This window comes from Papio anubis, chromosome 9, assembly GCF_008728515.1.
Source record: "Papio anubis isolate 15944 chromosome 9, Panubis1.0, whole genome shotgun sequence".
Lineage (NCBI taxonomy): Eukaryota > Metazoa > Chordata > Mammalia > Primates > Cercopithecidae > Papio > Papio anubis.
This window is the reverse complement of record NC_044984.1, coordinates 24,077,967-24,098,959: the sequence shown is the minus strand read 5'-3', so window position 1 is coordinate 24,098,959 and position 20,993 is coordinate 24,077,967. Positions and strand designations below refer to the sequence as shown.

At 35.9% G+C, this 20,993-nt stretch overlaps 1 protein-coding gene across 5 annotated transcripts in view; it reads left to right on the top strand.

The window, feature by feature from the left end:
- Positions 1-20,993, top strand: part of KRAS (KRAS proto-oncogene, GTPase) — a 46,961-nt gene that overhangs the window by 20,156 nt on the left and 5,812 nt on the right. For 2 of the 5 annotated variants that reach the window (XM_021922120.2, XM_017945745.3), the window contains exons 3-5: positions 5,050-5,228; positions 6,214-6,373; positions 16,462-16,585. In XM_021922120.2, the coding sequence (XP_021777812.1) occupies positions 5,050-5,228; positions 6,214-6,373; positions 16,462-16,581 (459 nt within the window). In that variant the 3' untranslated portion in view covers positions 16,582-16,585. Of the gene's footprint in view, positions 1-5,049; positions 5,229-6,213; positions 6,374-16,461; positions 16,586-19,940; positions 19,942-20,993 lie in introns of all 5 variants that reach the window. The other 3 variants (XM_003906121.4, XM_031650354.1, XM_031650355.1) reach the window with 2 other exon arrangements.

The window sequence follows — 20,993 nt, the reverse complement described above, 5'->3', positions numbered from 1 at the left end:
AAAAATATATATAAAGACAATGAATAATATGTGTTGCGAATACTTCAAATATGTGAAGAGTTATTAACTTACAGGAGGACTTGGCAAACTGTTCTATAAAGGGCCATATGGGTCTTTGTCACATAGTCTTGGGTTTTTGTTTTTGTTGTTTTAAACAGCTATTTATTCCTAGCTAGTGGGCAATACAAAAACAGTGGGCAAGGTTTGACCTGTGGGCAGTAGCTTGCTGAACCCTTATTTACACTCTGATTATTTTGAAAGAGTCTACATTGATGCATAGCTTTTTTGTCCCTCCAAGTACAGTTGACCCTTGAACAACATGCGTTTGAATGACATGGGTCCACTTACACAGTTTTTTTCCCAACCAAATGCAGATATGGAGGGCTGACTTTTCATATACCTAGATGTTCCTGGGCCAACTGTAGGACTGGAGGCTGGGGGGTCTTGGAACCAATGCCCTGTGTATACCAGGGGATGACTATTTCTTATGGCCTGACCTGAAGTTGGAACAGAATCTTTATTAATATATAATTTTTGTTGCATTCGTTTTCTCTTTATATTATCCGTTCTTTTTAGATCATATTTCATTTAACACTTTTTCTTCTTTAGTTTTTACCAAGTTGCGCTGAAAATAGCTCAGTGACTAATTGCACTTCTAAGAATAAGTACCCTAGTTAAAATTAACTCTAAAATACTGAGTTTTTAACCTAAACCTTTTATTTCTAATCAACAGTATTGTTTGTGAGTAGGTTGTAGATTACTTTGAAACTGAATGTGTCTCAGAACACTGCTATCGGTATTTTTAAGGTCTGGTAGGGAAAAGATAATAGGAATGAGATATATCAGTGAATAGGGGACTGCTTTCCCAGTTTCTCGGTCCCACTGGTTTAATCACCATGGAAGCATCTTATGAAATATGTGCATAAACTGCTAATATCCCACATTACAGGTTGACTATTCTTTATCTGAAATTCTTAGGACCCAGAAGTATTTTTGGATTTTGGTTTTTCAGAGTAGGGATACTCAGCCTACCTTGGTAAGTAAAGAATGTGAGGTGACAGGCTGGGCGCGATGGTTCATGCCTGTAATCCCAGCACTTTGGGAGGCTGAGGCAGATCACCTGAGGTCAGAAGTTCAAGACCAGCCTGGCCAATATGGTGAAACCTCATCTGTACTAAAAATACAAAAATTAGCTGGGCACAGTGGCACGTGCCTGTCGTCCCAGCTACTCGGGAGGCTGAGGCAGGAGAATTGCTTGAACCCAGGAGGCGGAGGTTGCAGTGAGCCGAGATCATGTCACTGTATTCCAGCCTAGACAACAGAGCAAGACTCCATCTCAAAACAACAACAAAAAAGAATGTAAGGTGGCAGCAATAGGTAGGAAAAGTCTTTGGTCAGCTTAACATGCTCTGTAGCCATGCCTGGGTAATGGGTTGACTCTAAGACTCTGTACTTTGCTCCCACCTCCTGCTTTTTCATTACTCTTTAGAATGAACAAACAACAACAGAAAAAGGATACATTAATACTATAGCCCACATGTGGAACATGCTAGGCTGGAGTGCAGGTTTTTGATTTATGATCTGTAGGAGTTCTTTCAAGTATTTAATTAAAAGAATAGGCTAAAATAAGTAAATGTCAACTGAATGCTCAAATCTCTACTAAAGAGCCTCTTATTTAGAAAATAAATAGCCATCCTTTTTTTCTGACTGGTGAGATAATTAAATTTTATTGTAGACAGTTTGGAAAATACCATATGCTTTAAAAGACAAGCACAATATTATAGTCTAATATGGTAGGTTTTCACACTTTAAAAAATTGAAAACCAAAGAAAAACATATTTAACATAGCATCTAGTACAAAGAAAAGAGATAAGCAAGAGATAAATGTCTTTTTTTTTTTTTTATGGAGTTTCGCTCTTGTTGCCCAGGCTGGAGTGCAATGGCACAATCTCAGCTCACTGCAACCTCCACCTCCCGGGTTCAAGTGATTCTCCTGCCTCAGCCTCCCGAGTAGTTGGGATTACAGACATGCACCACCAGGCCCGGCTAATTTTGTATATTTAGTAGAGATGGGGTTTCTCCATGTTGGTCAGGCTGGTCTCGAACTCCCGACCTCAGGTGATCTGCCCACCTTGGCCTCCAAAAGTGCTGGGATTACAGGTGTGAGCCATTACACCCGACCGAGATAAATGTCTTTTAAATTATCTCCATCAAAGACATAACCTTTATAACATTTTGATGTATATATTAACCAATTTTTAAATACATAATACATTTATATAAATACGTATTATTGTGATCATGCTGCACTTACATATTTATGTTCTCCTTATACTGTAAACATTTTGAAATATTTTACTAACAACATTTGTAATGACCATTCTTTCTTTCTCTTTTTCTCCCTCTGATAGAATGGTCTACAGAGTAATTCATGAACTAAAGATACTTTAGAGGCTGGGCACAGTGGCTCATGCCAGTAATCCCAGCACTCTGGGAGGCCAAGGCGTGTGGATCATGAGGTCAGGAGTTAGAGACCAGCCTGACCAACATGGTGAAACCCCATTTCTACTAAAAAAAAAAAAATACAAAAATTAGCTGGACGTGGTGGCATGCGCCTAGAATCCCAGCTACTCAAGAGGCTGAGGCAGGAGAATTGCTTGAACCCAGGAGGCAGAGGTTGTAGTGTGCCGAGATTGCGCCTCTGCACTCCAGCCTAGGCAACAGAGCGAGACTCCATCTCAAAACAACAACAACAACAAAAGATACATTAATACTATAGCCCACATGTGGAACATTAAGAAAATAATTGTTTTTATGTTTATGCTTTATACCTGTTGTTAGCCCTACCTCTTATTTCATGGCTTCACATTGTAACATCCCTGTACCGTATTTTTTGAGAACTGTTTTGGCAGAATGTGTGAAATCTTAGGCAGAAGTATTAGCCAAAAGTCGGAAGAAAATCAGATTTTTATTTCAAGATTCTGTTAATGTTACCCACTCCCTTCTGTTACTCAATCTTATAGTTACAGTTCTCTCTTTCTCTTTTTAGAAAAGAAAAAAAGAGGTCCCTCAGGATTTGCAGATGAAACAGTATTGCTCTTTAGAGATATCCATCTGGCTGTTAGATTCCTTTTTCCAGTTTTCAGAGGTGGATGAGGGCATTAGAATCTTGAGTATTGACCATTTCCTTATGTATGCCTTTGACAATAAATAAAATAGATGCATGACAATTATTTATAAGTTGATTGATTTTTCTTGTCATTTAAATCATCTTCAATAATAGAGTTGGTAGAGCTATCCCATTTTTGAAATTATTTTCTTTTGTCGATAACTTTTTGTTACCAATATGTACACACGCATTGTTGACTCTCCATATAATACCTTAAAAACATTTTTTCTTGTGGTAAGATATACATAACATAAAATTTACTATGGTAGTTTTTTTTGGTTTGTTTTGTTTTTTGAGACGGAGTCTTGCTCTGTTGCCAGGATGGAGTGCAGTAGAGCAATCTCTTACTGCAGCCTCCACCTCCCGGGTTCAAGCAATTCCCCTGCCTCAGCCTCCTGAGTAGCTGGGACTACAGGCACATGCCACCATGCCAGGCCTATTTTTTGTATTTTAGTAGAGACGGGGTTTCACCATGTTGGCCAGGATGGTCTTGATCTCCTGACCTCGTGATACGCCCGGCCCATGGTAGTTATTTTTAAGTGTTCACTTCAGTGACCTTAAGTGTGTTCATAATGTTGTGCAACCATCACCATGTTGTCTAACCATTAGCACCATCTGTTTTGAGAACTTTTTTTATCATCCCAAACTAGAATTCTATACCTGTTAAATAGTCCCCAGTAATCCTCCCTCCCCCAGTCCCTGGTGATCTGTAGTCTACTTTTCATCTTTTTGAATTTGCCTGTTTTAGGTTCCTCATATAAGTGGAATTATGTCGTATTTGTCCTTTTGTGTCTGACTTATTTCATTTAGCATAATGTTTTTAAGGTTCATCTGTGTTGTAGCATGTAAATACAGGTTGAAGCATCCATTACCCAAAATGCTTGTGACCAGAAGTGGTTTGGATTTCAGATTTTATTTTTTTTGATTTTGGAATATTTGTAGATACTTAACTGGTTCAGCATCCCTAATCCAAAAATCCAAAATCAGATGGAGCCCAGTGGCTCATGCTTGTAATCCCACCATTTTGGGTGGCCAAGGCAGGAGGTTCACTTGAGCCCAGGAGTTCAACACCAGCCTGAGCAACATAAGACCCTATCTCTCCAAAAAAAAAAAAAGATGAAGGAAAAAAAAAATCCAAAATCAAATGCTCCAGTGAGTATTTCTTTTTAGCATCATGTCAGGCTCTAAAAGTTACAGATTTTGGAGCATTTTGGATTTCAGATTTTTGGATTAACCTGCATTAATGCTCAACCTATATGAAATTTTATTCCTTTTTATGGCTGAATAATGTTCCACTGTATGTATATACTACATTTTGTTTATCCATTCATCCGTTAACAGACACATAAGTTACTTCTACATTTTGTGTATTATAAATAGTGCGCTGCGAACATCGGTGTACAGGTATCTGTTTGAGTCCCTGTTTTTGGTTCTGTTGATTATATACTTAGGAATGGAATTACTGATCATATGGTAATTCTGTGTTTGACTTTTTGAGGAACTACCACTGTTTTCCACAATGGCATCACCATTTTACATTCCCACCAGCAATGCACAAAGATTTCAGTGTCTGTATCCTTGCTAACACTTATTTTCCGTTTTTTGAGTGTTTTTGTTTTGTTTTTTAATAATAGCCAATTCTAATGGGTATGTGGTAGCATCTCATGGTTTTGATTTTATTTTCCTGACGATTGATGATGTTGAGCAGCTTTTCAGGTGCTTAGTGGCCATTTGTCCGTCATCTTTGGAGCATTGTCTTTGGCAAGTCCTTTGCCTGTTTTTAAATTGGATTTTTTGGGTTGTTGTTGAGTTGTATATAACACCTTTTTTAAAGTAAAAGGTGCACTGTAATAATCCAGACTGTGTTTCTCCCTTCTCAGGATTCCTACAGGAAGCAAGTAGTAATTGATGGAGAAACCTGTCTCTTGGATATTCTCGACACAGCAGGTCAAGAGGAGTACAGTGCAATGAGGGACCAGTACATGAGGACTGGGGAGGGCTTTCTTTGTGTATTTGCCATAAATAATACTAAATCATTTGAAGATATTCACCATTATAGGTGGGTTTAAATTGAATATAATGAGTTGACATTAAGGAGTAATTATAGTTTTTATTTATTGAGTCTTTGCTAATGCCATGCGTATAATATCTAATAAAAATATTAAAATAATTTTTGTGAGGTAGGTAATATCCCTGCTTTATAAATGAAGTTCTTGGAGGATTAGAGCAGTGGAGCAGCTTACTCCAGACTGCATCAGTAGTGGTGTGCTGGGATTCAAACCTAGGCCTGTTTGACTCCACAACCTTCTGTACTCTTGACTCTTCTACACTGAAAAAGCAAGACTTTAAAATTTTTAGATGCATCATTAAAAAGGAAAACCATAAAAAAGAATATGAAAAGGTGATTTGAGATGGTGTTACTTTAACATTCTTAAAAGCAATCGTGTGTATAGTGTAGAATTGCTTGGATTGGATAAAGAGTGGCATTATACATTTTAAAAAATAAAAGTTTTGAAAGATTGAAGAATTCGGGCATTACAGTTTTCTTAAATCTGACAAAGCTGCATAAAACTATTAAAATAATCATTATTGTACTATTTTATATTCTGCTTCTTTGAGGGTTTAGTTTTCCTAAAACTACATATTAAGCAAATAAATTACTCACTGGCTATGTCATGTAATAATGAGTTAGCCTAGTTATAAGAAGTTTAACATTTTATTTAAGAACATTGTTATAGCATGTTTACTGTGTAGTCTAGTAATAGAGCAGAAGACATTCGGGTGGGTGGTAGTGGTAGTATTTTTATAGAGGAGTTACCAAATTTCACCTCTATTATCCAAGCTTACCCAGCTAATAGTGGAGGAACTGGGAATTTGAGCCAATTCTGACTCTGTTGTCTGCTCTGCTCCTTCTTTTGTGCTGCATGGAAACCAGGAATTACATTGTTTTCTTTCACCCAAATTTTATGACAAAAGTTATGGACAGGTTTTGAAAGATACTTGTGTTACTAATGCCTCTGCTATAACTTTTTTTTCTTTCCCAGAGAACAAATTAAAAGAGTTAAGGACTCTGAAGATGTACCTATGGTCCTAGTAGGAAATAAATGTGATTTGCCTTCTAGAACAGTAGACACAAAACAGGCTCAGGACTTAGCAAGAAGTTACGGAATTCCTTTTATTGAAACATCAGCAAAGACAAGACAGGTAAGTAACACTGAAATAAATACAGATCTATTTTCTGCAAAATCCTAACTGTTATGTCGTTTAATATATCAGTTTTTCTCTCAATTATGCTATACTAGGAAATAAAACAGTATGTATTTAGTAAATGTTTTTGTCTCTTGAGAGGGCATTGCTTCTTACAGTGTCCTTGATACTGCTTTTGGCTTTGGTTTCTTTCTACATTGAAAATTTCTCTTCAATTCTGAGCACATGTTAACATTTAGAATTCAAGAGATGTGGGGATTTTTTTTCCCACTGTTGTGTGTTTGTGTGTGTGTATATATATATATACACACATATACACAAACACACACAAAGAACAGGGCAACACATTTTTGAATTTTCTATTTCAGTAGTACTTTTAAACCATTATGTCGTGTTTCTAGGTTAAATGTTGTTGCATTTGAAGAATTTTATTTTGGCAGAATTTTTTTGAGGATATGTTTATTTTTGGAGAAAGGTCTCATTAAAGAAAGAAAATACCCAGAAAGCAAATAGAAATTCTGTTATTCATTTAATGCATTTTTCTGACAAAAATTGTTGTTAGAGGGAATTTTGTTTCAAAAATCATCTTTGTTTTAAAAATGACTTTTTCTTTAGGTAAAATAAAATAATTTCAGTTAGTGTTATTTAACCTGTTTGTATGAAGAGTTTAACATACAGGAAATGAATACATAAAGATAGGAAGGAATTAATTGTTATATATAGTCATATGTCTCTTAATGACAGGGATATTTTCTAAGAAATACATTGTTAGGTGATTTTGTCATTGTGCAAACATCACAGAGTATACTTACACAAACCTTGGTGGTATAACCTACTATACACCTGGGATATATAGTACAGTCTCTTGCCCCAGGGATACAAATCTGTACGGTGTGTAACTGTGGTAATGACTATAGGCAATTGTTAACACAATGGTAAATTTTGTGTGTATAAATATACACTTGGGCTACCCTAAGTTTATTTTTTTTTTAAATTTCTTGTTCAGTAATAAATTAACCTTACTTTCCTGTAACTTTTTAAATAAACTTTAAAATTTTTCCTAACATTTTGACTTTTGTAATACAGCTTAAAACACACATTATACAGCTATACAAAATTTTTCTTTCTTTGTATCCTTATTCTGTAGTAAGTTTTTTTCCATATTTAACATTTTTTATTTTTTTTTTACTCATTAAACTTTTTTGTTAAAAACTAAGACATGCATGCACATTAGCCTAGGCCTACACAGGGTCAGGACCATCAATATCATTGTCTTCACTTCCACATCTTGTCCCACTGGAATGTCTTCAGGGGCAGTAACACACATGGAGCTGTCATCTCCTATAATAACTTTTGGAATACCTCCTGAAGGACCTATCCAAGGCTGTTTATAGTTAACTTTTTTTTTTTTTTTAAAGTAAATAGGAGTACACTAAAATAACAATAAATAGTATAGTAAATACATAAACCAGTAATAGTCACTTATTACCATTATCAAGTATTAAGTATGGTGTATAATTGTAGGTGCTATACCATTATACAACTGGCAGTGTGGTAAGTTTGTTTACACCAGCATCACCACAAACACATGAGTAATGTGTTGTGCTACAATGTTAGGATGGCTATAACATCACTAGGCAATAGGAACTTTTAAACTCCATTATAATCTTATGGGACCACTATCACATATGCAATCTATTGTTGACCAAAATGTCATGTGGCACATGACTGTACTAAGAAATTGATCCATCTATATTCCATAAGTTTGTTTAGGGCTTTTTCTGGTTACATTTACCTGTGAGCCTAGAAAACCAGTTTTGTAGAATTTCTGTAATGCTAGGAGTTAAAAAAAATTGATGAACAACTTTTACGTTGTTAAACATAAAAACAAGCATTCTAGAAGTTTATCAAATTTTATAAAGGTGCAAAAATGTAAATGTAAATCATTATCCAGCTAATATATATGTTATATTTCCCTAGTAGGAGAGCATATGTACCTCTTCCTAGTTATACGAATTTGATACATAGTAAAGAAAAAAATTCTACTTCGAGTCATTTTTGGGGGATTAAAAACTAAATTTCTCTAGTTTGACCAGTATACAAATTTCTCTGGCAGTTTTACTGAAACCTCATTTATAGGTTAAAATTGGTATAGATCATATCACTTTACTTTAGAGGAATTAAGATTTCACTTAAATCCATTTCCATGTCCTGAAGACTAGGAAGAGGCTTTGTTTTTGGTTTTCTTTTTACTGGTCTCCTATAACCAGCCTCCTTGATTTTTCTTAGGACAGAAGATACTGAGAATACATGATTTGTTACTTTTTCTTCCAATGTTTTCTTATGAAACATTTTCAAATACAAAATTAAGTTTTATTTAAAACATTTGCAAATATACTACCTAGATTCTACCATTGTTGTTTTACTATATTTGCTTTACTTGTAACTTTTAAAAGATGCTTTTCATACTACTGAACATACTAGCCTACATTTCACAAAAAAAAGAAAAAATTTAAGAGACTTTGCATAATGTTTTAAGGGGTTGCAGTAAAGAAGTGCTTCTTACATTTTCTTATGCATACAAATCAGCTGGGCTTATTAAAATCCAGATTCTAATTCAGAAGGTTTAGGTTGGGATTGAGTCTGCATTTCTGACAAGCTCCCAGGTGGTATTTTTCTTGGTACTTGGACCATACTTTGAGTAGAAAAGCAGTAGAGGACATAAAAAGAGTCTTGTTAGTCCCACTTGTTGCTGTCCACTTCTCATTTGATAAGATCCTAAAATAGCTGTGTCTCCTTTTTGGTGATTGTATGATTACTACCTCAGAAGTACTAATTGGTTCTTGCTATTTGACCTTAATACTTTAATACAACACAGCATTCATATTTGATCAGAAAACTATCTGGCTTCCTTTTATAAGAGATTTTTAGGTTTTTTACAGTTCTGTGGCCTTGAGTTTTTTGTTTTGATTTGTTTTTTGGAAGGTATATAATATGTAAGTAGATGAACTTAAATTTGCTTTGTAGACATTTATATGTGGATCATCTAATTAAAATATGGAGGGATGTAGTATAAAAGAATACTTGTACTCCTTAACAGAGCACTCAACCTTTCTTTTATATCCTGTTTCACTGATGTTATTATATAATTTATGCTGCTAAACTATAAATTAGATATTTAATTTCTATTCTTCGATTTCCTTTTATTATTAAATGGACTTGTTGATTTGCCTAGAAATTAATTTTCCTTTCAAAAGTCTATTAATCTTCCTCTATTGAAATTAATTTGATATTTGCATGCTTCTGGAAGACTTTAAAGAGCTATTCTAAGTAACTAGAGATTATAAAATGAAATATGGAAATTTTAATAAATGTTACATCTCCAATTACTGGTGAAATGTCAAGCCCTCCTTTCTGGAGAGTATTTTGTTACTTATCTGTTATTCAGCTTATTTATTTATTCTTTTTTTTTTTTTTTTTTTTTTTTTTTGAGACAGAGTCTCGCTTTGTTGCCCAGGCTGGAGTTCAGTGGCACGATCTCGGCTCACTACAGGCTCTGCCTCCCGGGTTCACCCCATTCCCCTGCCTCAGCCTCCCAAGTAGCTGGGACTATAGGCACCCACCACCACGCCTGGCTAATTTTTTGTATTTTTAGTAGAGATGGGGTTTCCCGTGTTAGCCAGGATGACCTCAATCTCCTGACCTTGTGATCCGCCCGCCTCAGCTTCCCAAAGTGCTGGGATTACAGGCATGAGCCACCGCGCCCAGCCCTTATTTGTTTTTTAAACAAAATTAGTGTGCATATCCTTGTTGTATTTTATGAGCAAGTTGTTTTATGCCCTAATTTTTAGGGTCTTGATCATGAGACTAAAACACGTAAACACTCCCAAAAAATTATATTCAGGTTAAAGGAACAAAACATTCATTTAGAAGTTCTCATCTGTGTAAATTAGAGGCTGGCAAACTTATTTTCTGTAAAGGGCCAAGATAGTAAATGTTTTAGGCTTTGAGGGCCACAAGTGGTATCTGTTGCATTTTTTTTTTTTAAATTATAACCCTTTAAAATGCAAAAATAATTGTTAGCTTGTGCATAGTACAAAAATAGGCTGGCCGTGCGCTGTGGTTCATGCCTGCAATCCCAGAAATGAGGTGGGAGGCCGAGGTGGGCCCATCACCTGAGGTCAGGAGTTCGAGACCAGCCTGACCAACATGGTTGAAACCCCGTCTCTACTAAAAATACCAAAATTAGCCAGGCATAATGGTGGGTGCCTGTATTCCCAGCTACTCAAGAGGCTGAGGCCATAGAATTGCTTGAATCTAAGAGGCAGAGGCTGCAGTGAGCCAAGATCAAGCCAGCCTGGGCAACAGAGCGAGACTCGTCTCAAAAAAAAAAAAGCTGTTGCTGCATTTGGCCTATGGGCTGTAGTATACTGATTCCTAATTCTCTGGGTAACTTTAGTGTTTGATTAGATACTAGAAGTTAGGTTAAACCTTTGTATTTTACAGGCTAACCTTAATAATCTTAAAGTAAAACTTACGTATTTCATGAAAAGGAGATAGAGATTTTACCCTAGTACTCTTTTTTTTTTTTTTTTTTTTGAGGCAGTGTCTCCCTCTGTCACCCAGGCTGGAGTGCAGTGGTAGGATCTTGGCTCACTGCAACAACCTCCTCCTGGGTTCAAGCGATTCTTGTGCCTCAGCCTCCTGAGCAGCTGGGACTACAGGCATGCGCCACCACACCTGACTAATTTTTGTATTTTTAGTAGAGACAGGGTTTCGCCATGTTGACCAGGCTGGTCTTGAACTCCTGACCTCAAGTGATCCTTCCATCTGAGTCTCCCAGTGTGCTGGGATTATAGGCGTGAGCTACTGTGCCTGGCCCCTAGTACCTTTTCTTTTCTTTTCTTTTCTTTTTTTTTTTTTTGAGACAGAGTCTCACTCTGTTGCCAGGCTAGAGTGGAGTGGCATGATCTCGGCTCACTGCAACCTCCACTTCCTGGGTTCAAGCAATTCTCCTGCCTCAGCCTCCTGAGTAGCTGGGACTGTGGGCGCACACCACCACGCCCAGCTAATTTTTATATTTTTAGTAGAGACGGGGTTTCACCATGTTGGCCAATATGGTCTCAATCTCTTGACCTCGTGAACCACCTCCCTCGGCCTCCCAAAGTGCTGGTATTACAGGCGTGAGCCACTGTGCCCTGGTGTACTTTTTAAGACAAGAATTGCAGAATATATATTTTTACCAAGTTAATAACTTATAATTTTAAAAAGCTAATTACTTGACTAGAATATAATGCCTTACATATTCTTTACACTCAGTTCAGTCCATATCTGAAAGGCAAATAGAGTTATTTTCTGCTAGTACATTGTGTGGTCCCTATGTTCCTAGTGTATAAGGACTGTTACCTAGTTCACATTTATCTGGGTTGTTGACAGATTTTCCTGGTCCCTTTGGACAGTGCATGGCCATGTTGGCAAAAGCTATCAAAATTGAAACATTGACACCATGAGAATTGTGTATTTTCCAGTCTGCTAAAATCAAAAGTGGGAAGGTTCAGTAAGGTGAATGACAGAAGCAGTCTTCGGGGTATCTATTACTCCTCATCTGGCTTTTTTGCTTTCTGGGGGTCTCAATTTAAGTATAATGTGAAAATTAGTTTTACGAACCTAAAAATGTTGAGTGATTAATTTCCTGGGTTTGTTGTTAATTTCTAGGTATTTAAATTAATTGTTAGAAGAACTCCATTAAAGAAGGCTTTGCAATACAACCTCCTTATGTGCTATGTCTCTGTTTAATAGTAGTTGAGTTTGCCTACATGAGATCAATATTTTGCACTTTAGCTTTTTATGAGTTAAAAATTGACAGAACAGTTACTGTGCACTTGGTGTGCACCATGGTAGTCTCCCAAGTAGTGGTTTTTCTGCATTTCAATAGTACATGAGATAGGCTGTGGGTGGCAAGGTTTCTTGAGAAAGTCAGGGATGCACACAGTTGGGTTTTAGAATACAGCTTGTTCCTCCATGCCCTTCTGCCCCAAAAGGCTGGTAGTCTTACATCTGTATATAGTTAGGGTATTTGGTGTGTTGTTTCCTTGACAGAGTTTTGCAAGAATTTGCAGATTCAACAGGAACAAAAACTTACTTAAACAAAATCTCTTAGTAAAAGCATAGCCTAGCAAGATTTAGAATACTTTTGGTTAACGGTTCTTTCTCTTTATGGAGTGCTTTGTATCCATGGCCTCACAAGTATGTTTTCAGATAATAGTTGAGTTGAAAATGTTGTCAGTCTCTTGATTTTAAAAAATTTACGTATTTAAAGTTGTATACTTTTATTCCCACGTATTTTCAGTTGTTCTTAAAGTTCAATAAGTGACATTTGAAAATGAGTATATGTGTATAAAAACAAAAGTAGGCTGGGCGCAGTGGCTCATGCCTATAATCCTAGCACTTTGGGAGGCTGAGGCAGGCAGATCACATGGTCAGGAGTTTGAGACCAGCCTGGGCAATATGGTGAAACCCCCCTCTACTAAAAATACAAAAATTAGCTGGGCGTGGTGGTGCATGCCTGTAGTTCTGGCTACTCAGGAGACTGAGGCAGGAGAATCACTTGAATCCGGAGGTGGAGGTTGCAGTGAGCCAAGATCGCACCACTGCAGTCTAGCCTGGGCAGCAGAGTGAGACTCCATCTCAAAAGAAAAAAAAAAAAAGAAAAAGTTAAAAAACAAAAACAAAAAACACAAAATGAGTATATGTGGCAACAAGTCCTATTCTCAGAAAAATCATTGTGTGCCACTTAAGAGCTTAGTGAGTAGTCAGTGGATATTAAATACCTGTTTCAGCTATATTTTATCTTTAAAAATTATCTACAAATTTCGGAATGTGAAAAACCAGTGTTTTGTTTCATAGGTATATACTGTATGCATTTTAAAAAATAAGAGCCAGTGCCAGTGGTTTACAGTGTACACAAGGATAATGTTCTCATGTTCTCTTGATGTCAGTATGACTTTAAAGCATATTATGAAGAAATAACTAAGTCTGAAAAACTGTGGTAAATAACGGATACTCTAAAACCTAAATTTCTCATTACTAAAAATTAGAAATGGAAAAAGTCACCCTTTGCTGTTAATTATATGAACCACTGAGGTCCTGACACTGAATTCTTGGTTGTGGATAATAATCTCTTCTTTTTAATTATTGGCTTCCAATTCTCTCTCTGCATTGCTGGAAACAAAAATCATGTATTTCACTATTGGTGGTGGGGATGCTGACGCTGCAAAAGTAGACACATTCAAACTGATTTTAGAAATAAGTTAAAATCAAAATTTGCTTCTGCTAAATTAGTAGAGGACCAATACTGTTTTTCTCCTTCATAGTATGTTTTGGTTCTTCTACATTGACCTTATAACTTTTTTTTTTAAAACAGGAATAGAAGTTAACATTCTTAGAAAATTTATGAAAATATGAGCTTTTACCTGGTTTGTGTGTGTATATGTATATACGTATTTTTAAATTTTTTACATTGATTTTCAAATTGAAAGAGAATCATTTGTGAAAATATCTTACAGAGCTCATGCTTTACATTTTACATGCTACAAAGTTATTTCAGTGCCTTTATGTCGCTTATTAATGAAAATTTTGGATACATAATATTTTGAAGACAAAGGTAAAAATAATAAACCCTTTCCTTTTGAGGGTTAATGATAAATATAAACTGTAAAACGATTAAAAAAATTTTTTTTTAGAGACAGCATCTTGTTCTGTTGCTCAGACTGAAGTGCAATGGTGCAGTCATAGCTCACTGAAGCCTCAAACTCCTGGGCCCAAGCAACCCTCCTGCCTCAGCCTTTTGAGTAGCTGGGACTTCAGGCTCATGCCAACATGCCTAATTTATTAATAGAGATGAGGTCTCAAACTCCTGGCATCTCTTGCCCTCTCAGAATGGTACTAAAATGGTACTAAAGCATGAGTCACCACACCTGACACTTAAAATCTTTAATATACAGGTTTAAGTAGGTATCTAATTTAAAGTGCCAACAAAGGTAGTTGAAAATTTGTATTTATACTTGGCTTAGCGAACTAGTTCACTAAATTGATTCCATTAAAAATAAGAATGTTCTTAGAATATAATGATTTTCATTATTAAATAGAAATATATCACTGGATGGTATATGTTAATGACTTGAGATACGCATTTTAATATATAATCATGTTACTTAAATGCCTGCTTTTTGAACTGAAACTTAACATTATGAATTTTAAATTAAAGTTTGACTTTAGAGGTAAATTTCTGTACTTTACTAAAGCAGTTCTTAATACACTTCTGAGATTTCTACAAATTAGTATGCCTTAAAGAATTGAGGTGTGTAACTACCGCAGGCAGTAGATGTACAGATGACTTCTGTGTGCAAAAATTAAGCCCTAGCCATTGGTTGACTTCAGCTAATACTTAGTTGCCAATTCTCTGTGTGTGATTGAGTTTAAGACTACAAATGGTACTTGTGATATATTAACTTTTTAGGTGTTAGGTCCACTTTGTTACATTTGGTTCAGTAGAAACATTGATGTTACGGATCTCAGAAAGTTAAAATATGTATGCCAATCCCCAAATTAGGTAATTCATTCTTAATTTTAAGATAAAAGAATAGAATTCCCTTAAAATTAAATGTGGAATAAAATATACCAGCTTCAAAAAATATTTACCTCCCTTTTAGAATAATAAACACAATATTACATCTTTTAATTTGCACTACATATAGATTAATATTTCTGTGCATTTCTCTGTGCTCCTACTTTGATGGTATGCTTTTCTGAACAAACTAGCAGCACAGTTAAGGAAGCCCTTTTCCCCTTTGACGACTGCCTAATTTTCTAGATTGGAAAAGATTAGAAACTTTTATCTCCATATGGCCAGTATATGATTGTGCCTGTTGTCATAGCTTTCTTATCATAGGCTTAAGCAGGAAAAACTCTATTAAGAGTATTTAAATTAGAATAGAAGGTACAAAACCAGTATGATTGAACACTGTTCTAAAAATTATTTTTAAGACTTGTAGTAAGGCCAGGTTTGGTGGCTCATGGCTGTAATCCCAGCCCTTTGGAAGCCAAGGTGGGCAGATCACTTGAGCTCAGGAGTTTGAGACCAGCCCCGGCAACATGGCAAAACCCTGTCTCTACAAAAAATACAAAAATCAGTCGGGTGTGGTAGTGCTTGCCTGTAGTCCCAGCTATCTGAGAGGCTGAGGCAGGAGGATCACCTAGCCTGGGAGGTCGAGGCTGCAGTCATGATCGTGCCATTGCACTCCATCCTGGCAACACAGTGAGACCCTGTCTCTAAAACAAAACAAAAAAAATAAACAACAACAAAAAAAGAGCTTGTTGTAAGGATACAAAATGCTCCTATTTTGTGTGTGTCCTTTAATTCATGATGTTTTTATATTATGGTAAGCAGCTCTCATTTAAGATTTTAATTTAATAATGTAGTTAAACATGTACAGAAGACCCAGTCTCAGCTTTACTTGTAGACTCTGGAAATAGATTGGAAGGTGTTAAAATTTAAAATAAAACTCAAGATTCCAGTTTCTTGACTCATCTTTATTTTGATATTCTTTTATGTTTTTGTTGTTTTTTAACAAAGGTTGCACGTCCATATTTTACTATTTTTCTTCTCATTCTCCCCTGGGGGAAGGTGTGGGAATCAGTAGTACATAAATCACCTTTTCCCTAAGTCAAAGAAGTAATTTAAAGCTAACTTCAGTTTAGTCTTTAATTCCAAGCAAACTAAAATGGTTGCATTAATTGACAAACAGATGCTAATAAATGTGTTTAGGCTTGTCATAATCTCTCCTAATTCCTAATTTAAAAATTTTTAAATTTAATTCCATTAGAAAACAAAACTGACTTTTAAGAACAAACCAGGATTCTAGCCCATATTTTAAAACTGCATCCTCAGTTTTATTCAAACAGTCTGATGTCTGTTTAAAAAAAAAAAATCTCAAGCTCATAATCTCAAACTTCTTGCACATGGCTGTCCCAGTAAATTACTCTTACCAATGAAACAGACTTTAAAGTTGTGTTTTACAATGCAGAGAGTGGAGGATGCTTTTTATACATTGGTGAGAGAGATCCGACAATACAGATTGAAAAAAATCAGCAAAGAAGAAAAGACTCCTGGCTGTGTGAAAATTAAAAAATGCATTATAATGTAATCTGGTAAGTTTAAGTTCAGCACATTAATTTTGGAAGAAAGCAGATACCTTTTAAAGGTAACAAGGTGGCAACCACTTTAGAACTACTTAGGTGTAGTATTCTAACTTGAAGTATTAAAAGATAAGAAACTTGTTTCCATACTTAGTACATTTATTTTTAATCTAGTGGGAATTATAATTGAGACAATTTTGATGGCTGTAGTAGACTAATCTATATTTGGCATAAAGTCTAATGATTTAATGAGTCTTAAGTAAACTAAATATTTGGGAACTGATATTTACCTTTATTTTTAAGGGAAATCATACTCAAGTTTTGAGATAATAAGCAGCTTTTTGTTGTTGTTGTTGTTAGGTAGCAAGAAAAAAATATGAGAGATAGTAGAGAGCAGTAATATTGAATGGTCCAGAAGGTGGGAGAAAGCCACTCTTAAATGTATTTTTTCTTTTGGATATTTTACAAGCAAATAACCATTCTTCTGCCTAAGTTCTCCAGCTCAGTGGCATCAGCAGCACAGCACTTTCTTATTCCAGTGAGAAACTTGGGAATTTTAGGATGACTCCTACTGCCCTCTTTTCCGCCTGGTCCCCCATTTGGAAGTATCCACAAATTCCTGTGATGTTACATTGTGTGTCTTTTATGTCATCATTAATTCAGGCCCCTATCATTTCTTGTTCGACTGTTAGAACCTCCTATTTGATTTACCAGTTGCTGCCATCATTCATTGTGCAACCAGGGAGATACACTTTAAATAAATGTCATTTTCAGCCGGGCGCGGTGGCTCATGCCTGTAATCCCAGCACTTTGGGAGGCCGAGGCAGGTGATCACCTGACGTCAGGAGTTCGAGACTAGCCTGGCTAACATGGTGAAACGCTGTTTCTACTAAAAATACAAGAAATTAGCCGCGCGTGGTGGCACATGCCTGTAATCCCAGCTGCTCGGGAGGCTGAGGCAGGAGAACCTGGGAGGCGGAGGTTGCAGTGAGCCGAGACTGCTCCATTGCACTCCAGCTTGAGCAACAAGAGTGAAACTCCGTCTCAAAAAAAAAAAAAAAAGTCATTTTAGCTATAGGATAAAATCTCATGTTCCACAGCATGTCGCAGATAGTCCTTACTACCTTCCCACCACTCCAGCTCTTTTTTGGTCTTATATCTAAAAACTTCATCTTGCCTGAATTTCTTTTGTTCTTCTATAAATAAATAACATGTTATTTCTTACCTTCCCTTGAGTTTGAGTCTTGGCTCTTGTTTGGAATGCCAGTATTTTTATCCCTAGTCTTACTAATTAGCTAACACTCTCATGATTCCCTAGTCTCCTACTCTCTAAAAATCTTTCTTGAAACCCTTAGACTAGGCATGGAGCCCTTCCTGCGTATTCCCAGAATACTATTCTTAGCTATTATATGCTTCCCATGTTATGTTGAAATAACCTCTTCTGTTTCATTCCTATATTATTTGACAGCAAAATCTTAGCCAGAATTACATATTTTTAATCTTTGCATGCCCATTGCCTAGTAAGGTTCCTGGCACATAGTAACTACCCCGTAAATATTTATTGTGTGGAATTCTCATTTTCATTTCTAAACCAACCCATATTAAACTCTGTCTTGCTAAGAAAATACTTCACTAGGTATCATAAAGTTCATGGCGAAGCTTAAGCTTTGGATGCATATTGTTTGTAATATATCATGTTCTTAATAGGCAATGAAATTACAATTTTCAAAAACTAGCATATCATTTATTATATTTATTGCAAGTTGGTGTTCTTTATTATATGAATTTTAGGTATTTCACAAAAGTATAAAATACACATTTGAATAGTAGACTCAATCCCGAAAGATATCATGTGGCATACTAATTTACTAAACTCGGAAACAAAGTATGACTGGCATTAATTTTTATTGAAATTTATGAACTCTTAATAGTTTTTGAGTATCATTGTGTAAAGCAGTATTTTGCAATTAAAGCAATTTTGCATGTTAAATTTTACCACAACCTTTAAAATACTGCAAATTTAACAATGCAGTTTGAAAAGTTACACATTTTAAATAACAGTACCATGACCAGATTTAGGTGGTGGTTTTAAGTTTTTATTTTCTCCTCCTATTGTCTCACCATTAGATGATTTTAAAAATAGAACTGTTTAGAGTAAAATAAGAAATAAGTGTTATGCTCTAATTTATATTTAAAACAAAGGTGTAAGCATATACTATTCTAAAATTTCTAATTTGTACAATTATGTTTTATACAGTGACTGTAGGTGAATGTCTCACAGTTGTTTGATGTGATGATTCCTTGTTTTTTCAGTACACATGGAAGTAATTTATGTAAAAGAGAAGTATACTTGGTAATTAAAAATTTTAAATGAAATACAATTTAAAAAAATTTATTTGACAAGCTGGCTGTAGTGTGTGAGTCTGTAGCATCAGCTGCTTGGGAGCCTGAGGCAGGAGGATTGCCTGACCCCAGGAGTTTGAGGTTGAAGGGAGCTATGATGGTGCCATGGCACTGTAGCCTCAGGCAACAGAAAGAGACTCTATCTCTAAAAAAAAGTAAAAATAAAAAAGCTTTGGCCCAGGGACAGTGGCTCACACCTATAATTCCAGAACTTTAGAAGTCCAAGGCACGAGGATTGCTTGAGGCCAGGAGTTCAAGATCAGCCAGGGCAACGTAATGAGACCCCACCTCTAGCAAATAAATAAACATTTAACAATGACAAACATATATAAATTAGCTTTTCTTAGTCCTGAAAAAGATAATGTGTAACCAAAATAATTACTGGGCTACTTACGTGTATGTGTGAGAATGATTAGTTCTCATAAGAGAAAAAAAGAATTCATTGCTCTGTGTAGGTTGTGACATTTCCTTCATGATTGAACTTAGTTACTTAATTTGTCTGTTTGTTTATTTATTTATTTGTTTTCAAAATAGAGACAGGTTCTTGCTGTGTTGCCCAGGCTGGTCCCAAACTCCTGGCCTCAAGCAGTTCTCCTGCCTCAGCCTCCCAAATTGCTGTGACTGTAGGTGTAAGCCAGTGTGCCAGGCCAAAATTACTTAATTTTAACAAGATGATGTAGAGGAGAGTTCAGTGCAACAGAAGCCTAGAATCTTTGTTAGAATCTTAGAAAGTAATGTTATCAAATTCTGTGTTTTCACCATAAAATGTGTCTTCTCTGTATCCATCACATGGTTTGTCATTGTTTTCTGCTTTACCATTTTAGTACCATTGGCATTTTTCTTCATTGTAAAAGTAGTAGAAATGGAGTAGATTACATAAGGATCTGATCAGAGGGAATTAATTCATGCAGTACGGTAAGGGAGTTAGATTAGATCCTCTTTTAAGATTCCATCACATTCTAAGGGTTTATGATTCTAAACTGTCAAGTAAATTGTCAAGTGCTGGCAAGCTACAGAATAATTTTTATTATATCATTGGAAATTTTCCCCTCTGTGTGTTAAAGAGTTTAGCCTGAAGGGACACATACACATACATATATGTAATCAAACCTTGATGATATTGTATTGCTGATAGATTATTTCTTACCACTTTTCCTTTCTCCTTTGGGAGAGACGGAAGCATATGTTTGTGTGGTATCAGTAATGATGTTAGAGACTGGGAAACATCAGTAAGTGCAGTTTGGGGACTTTACTGGAGACATTTATTCACTAGTGCTCAAATAAATAATGCTGGTTTTTATCCTGCTGTTTGCTTAATGTGCACAAGCCTCTCATTCCCATTCTGTGTTTACCTCTCTTAAAATATTGGTCATGCTTTCTTGAATTATAGATCTATTAGGAAAATTCACTAACTGCAGCCAATTTTCATTGTTCATGCTCCAAATTTTATTATTTTGAAATATTGTTCATCTTAGTAGTACAGTAAAAGAGAAATACCACTTAACATTTTTTGTTTCTTTTTCTTTGAGACGGAGTCACGCTCTGTCACCCAGTCGAGTGCAGTGGTGCGATCTCAGCTCACTGCAACGCACTCCGCCTCTCTGGGTTCAAGCAGTTCTCCTGCCTCAGCCTACTGAGTAGCTGGGATTACAGGCACCTGCTACCACACCCAGCTAATTTTTGTATTTCTAGTAGGGGTTTCACCATGTTGGCCAGGCTGGTCTCAAACTCCTCACCTCAAGTGATCCACCCATCTCAGCCCCCCAAAGCGTTGGGATTACAGGCATGAGCCACTGTACCTGGCCCACTTAACATTTTAAATTAATTTCAAGATAATATAACTTGAATATTTTTACACATGTAATTTTTATAATATATTTATTTACATAGTTTATAATATCCAACAGAAGGGATTACAATGAGTAAAAACCCAGTTTTTATTGTTCTTAAAGTGGCTTGATTTATACAACTTAATGTGTTGGGTATTTGTTTCTAAGACTCCCTCTGCTGTCTAGGT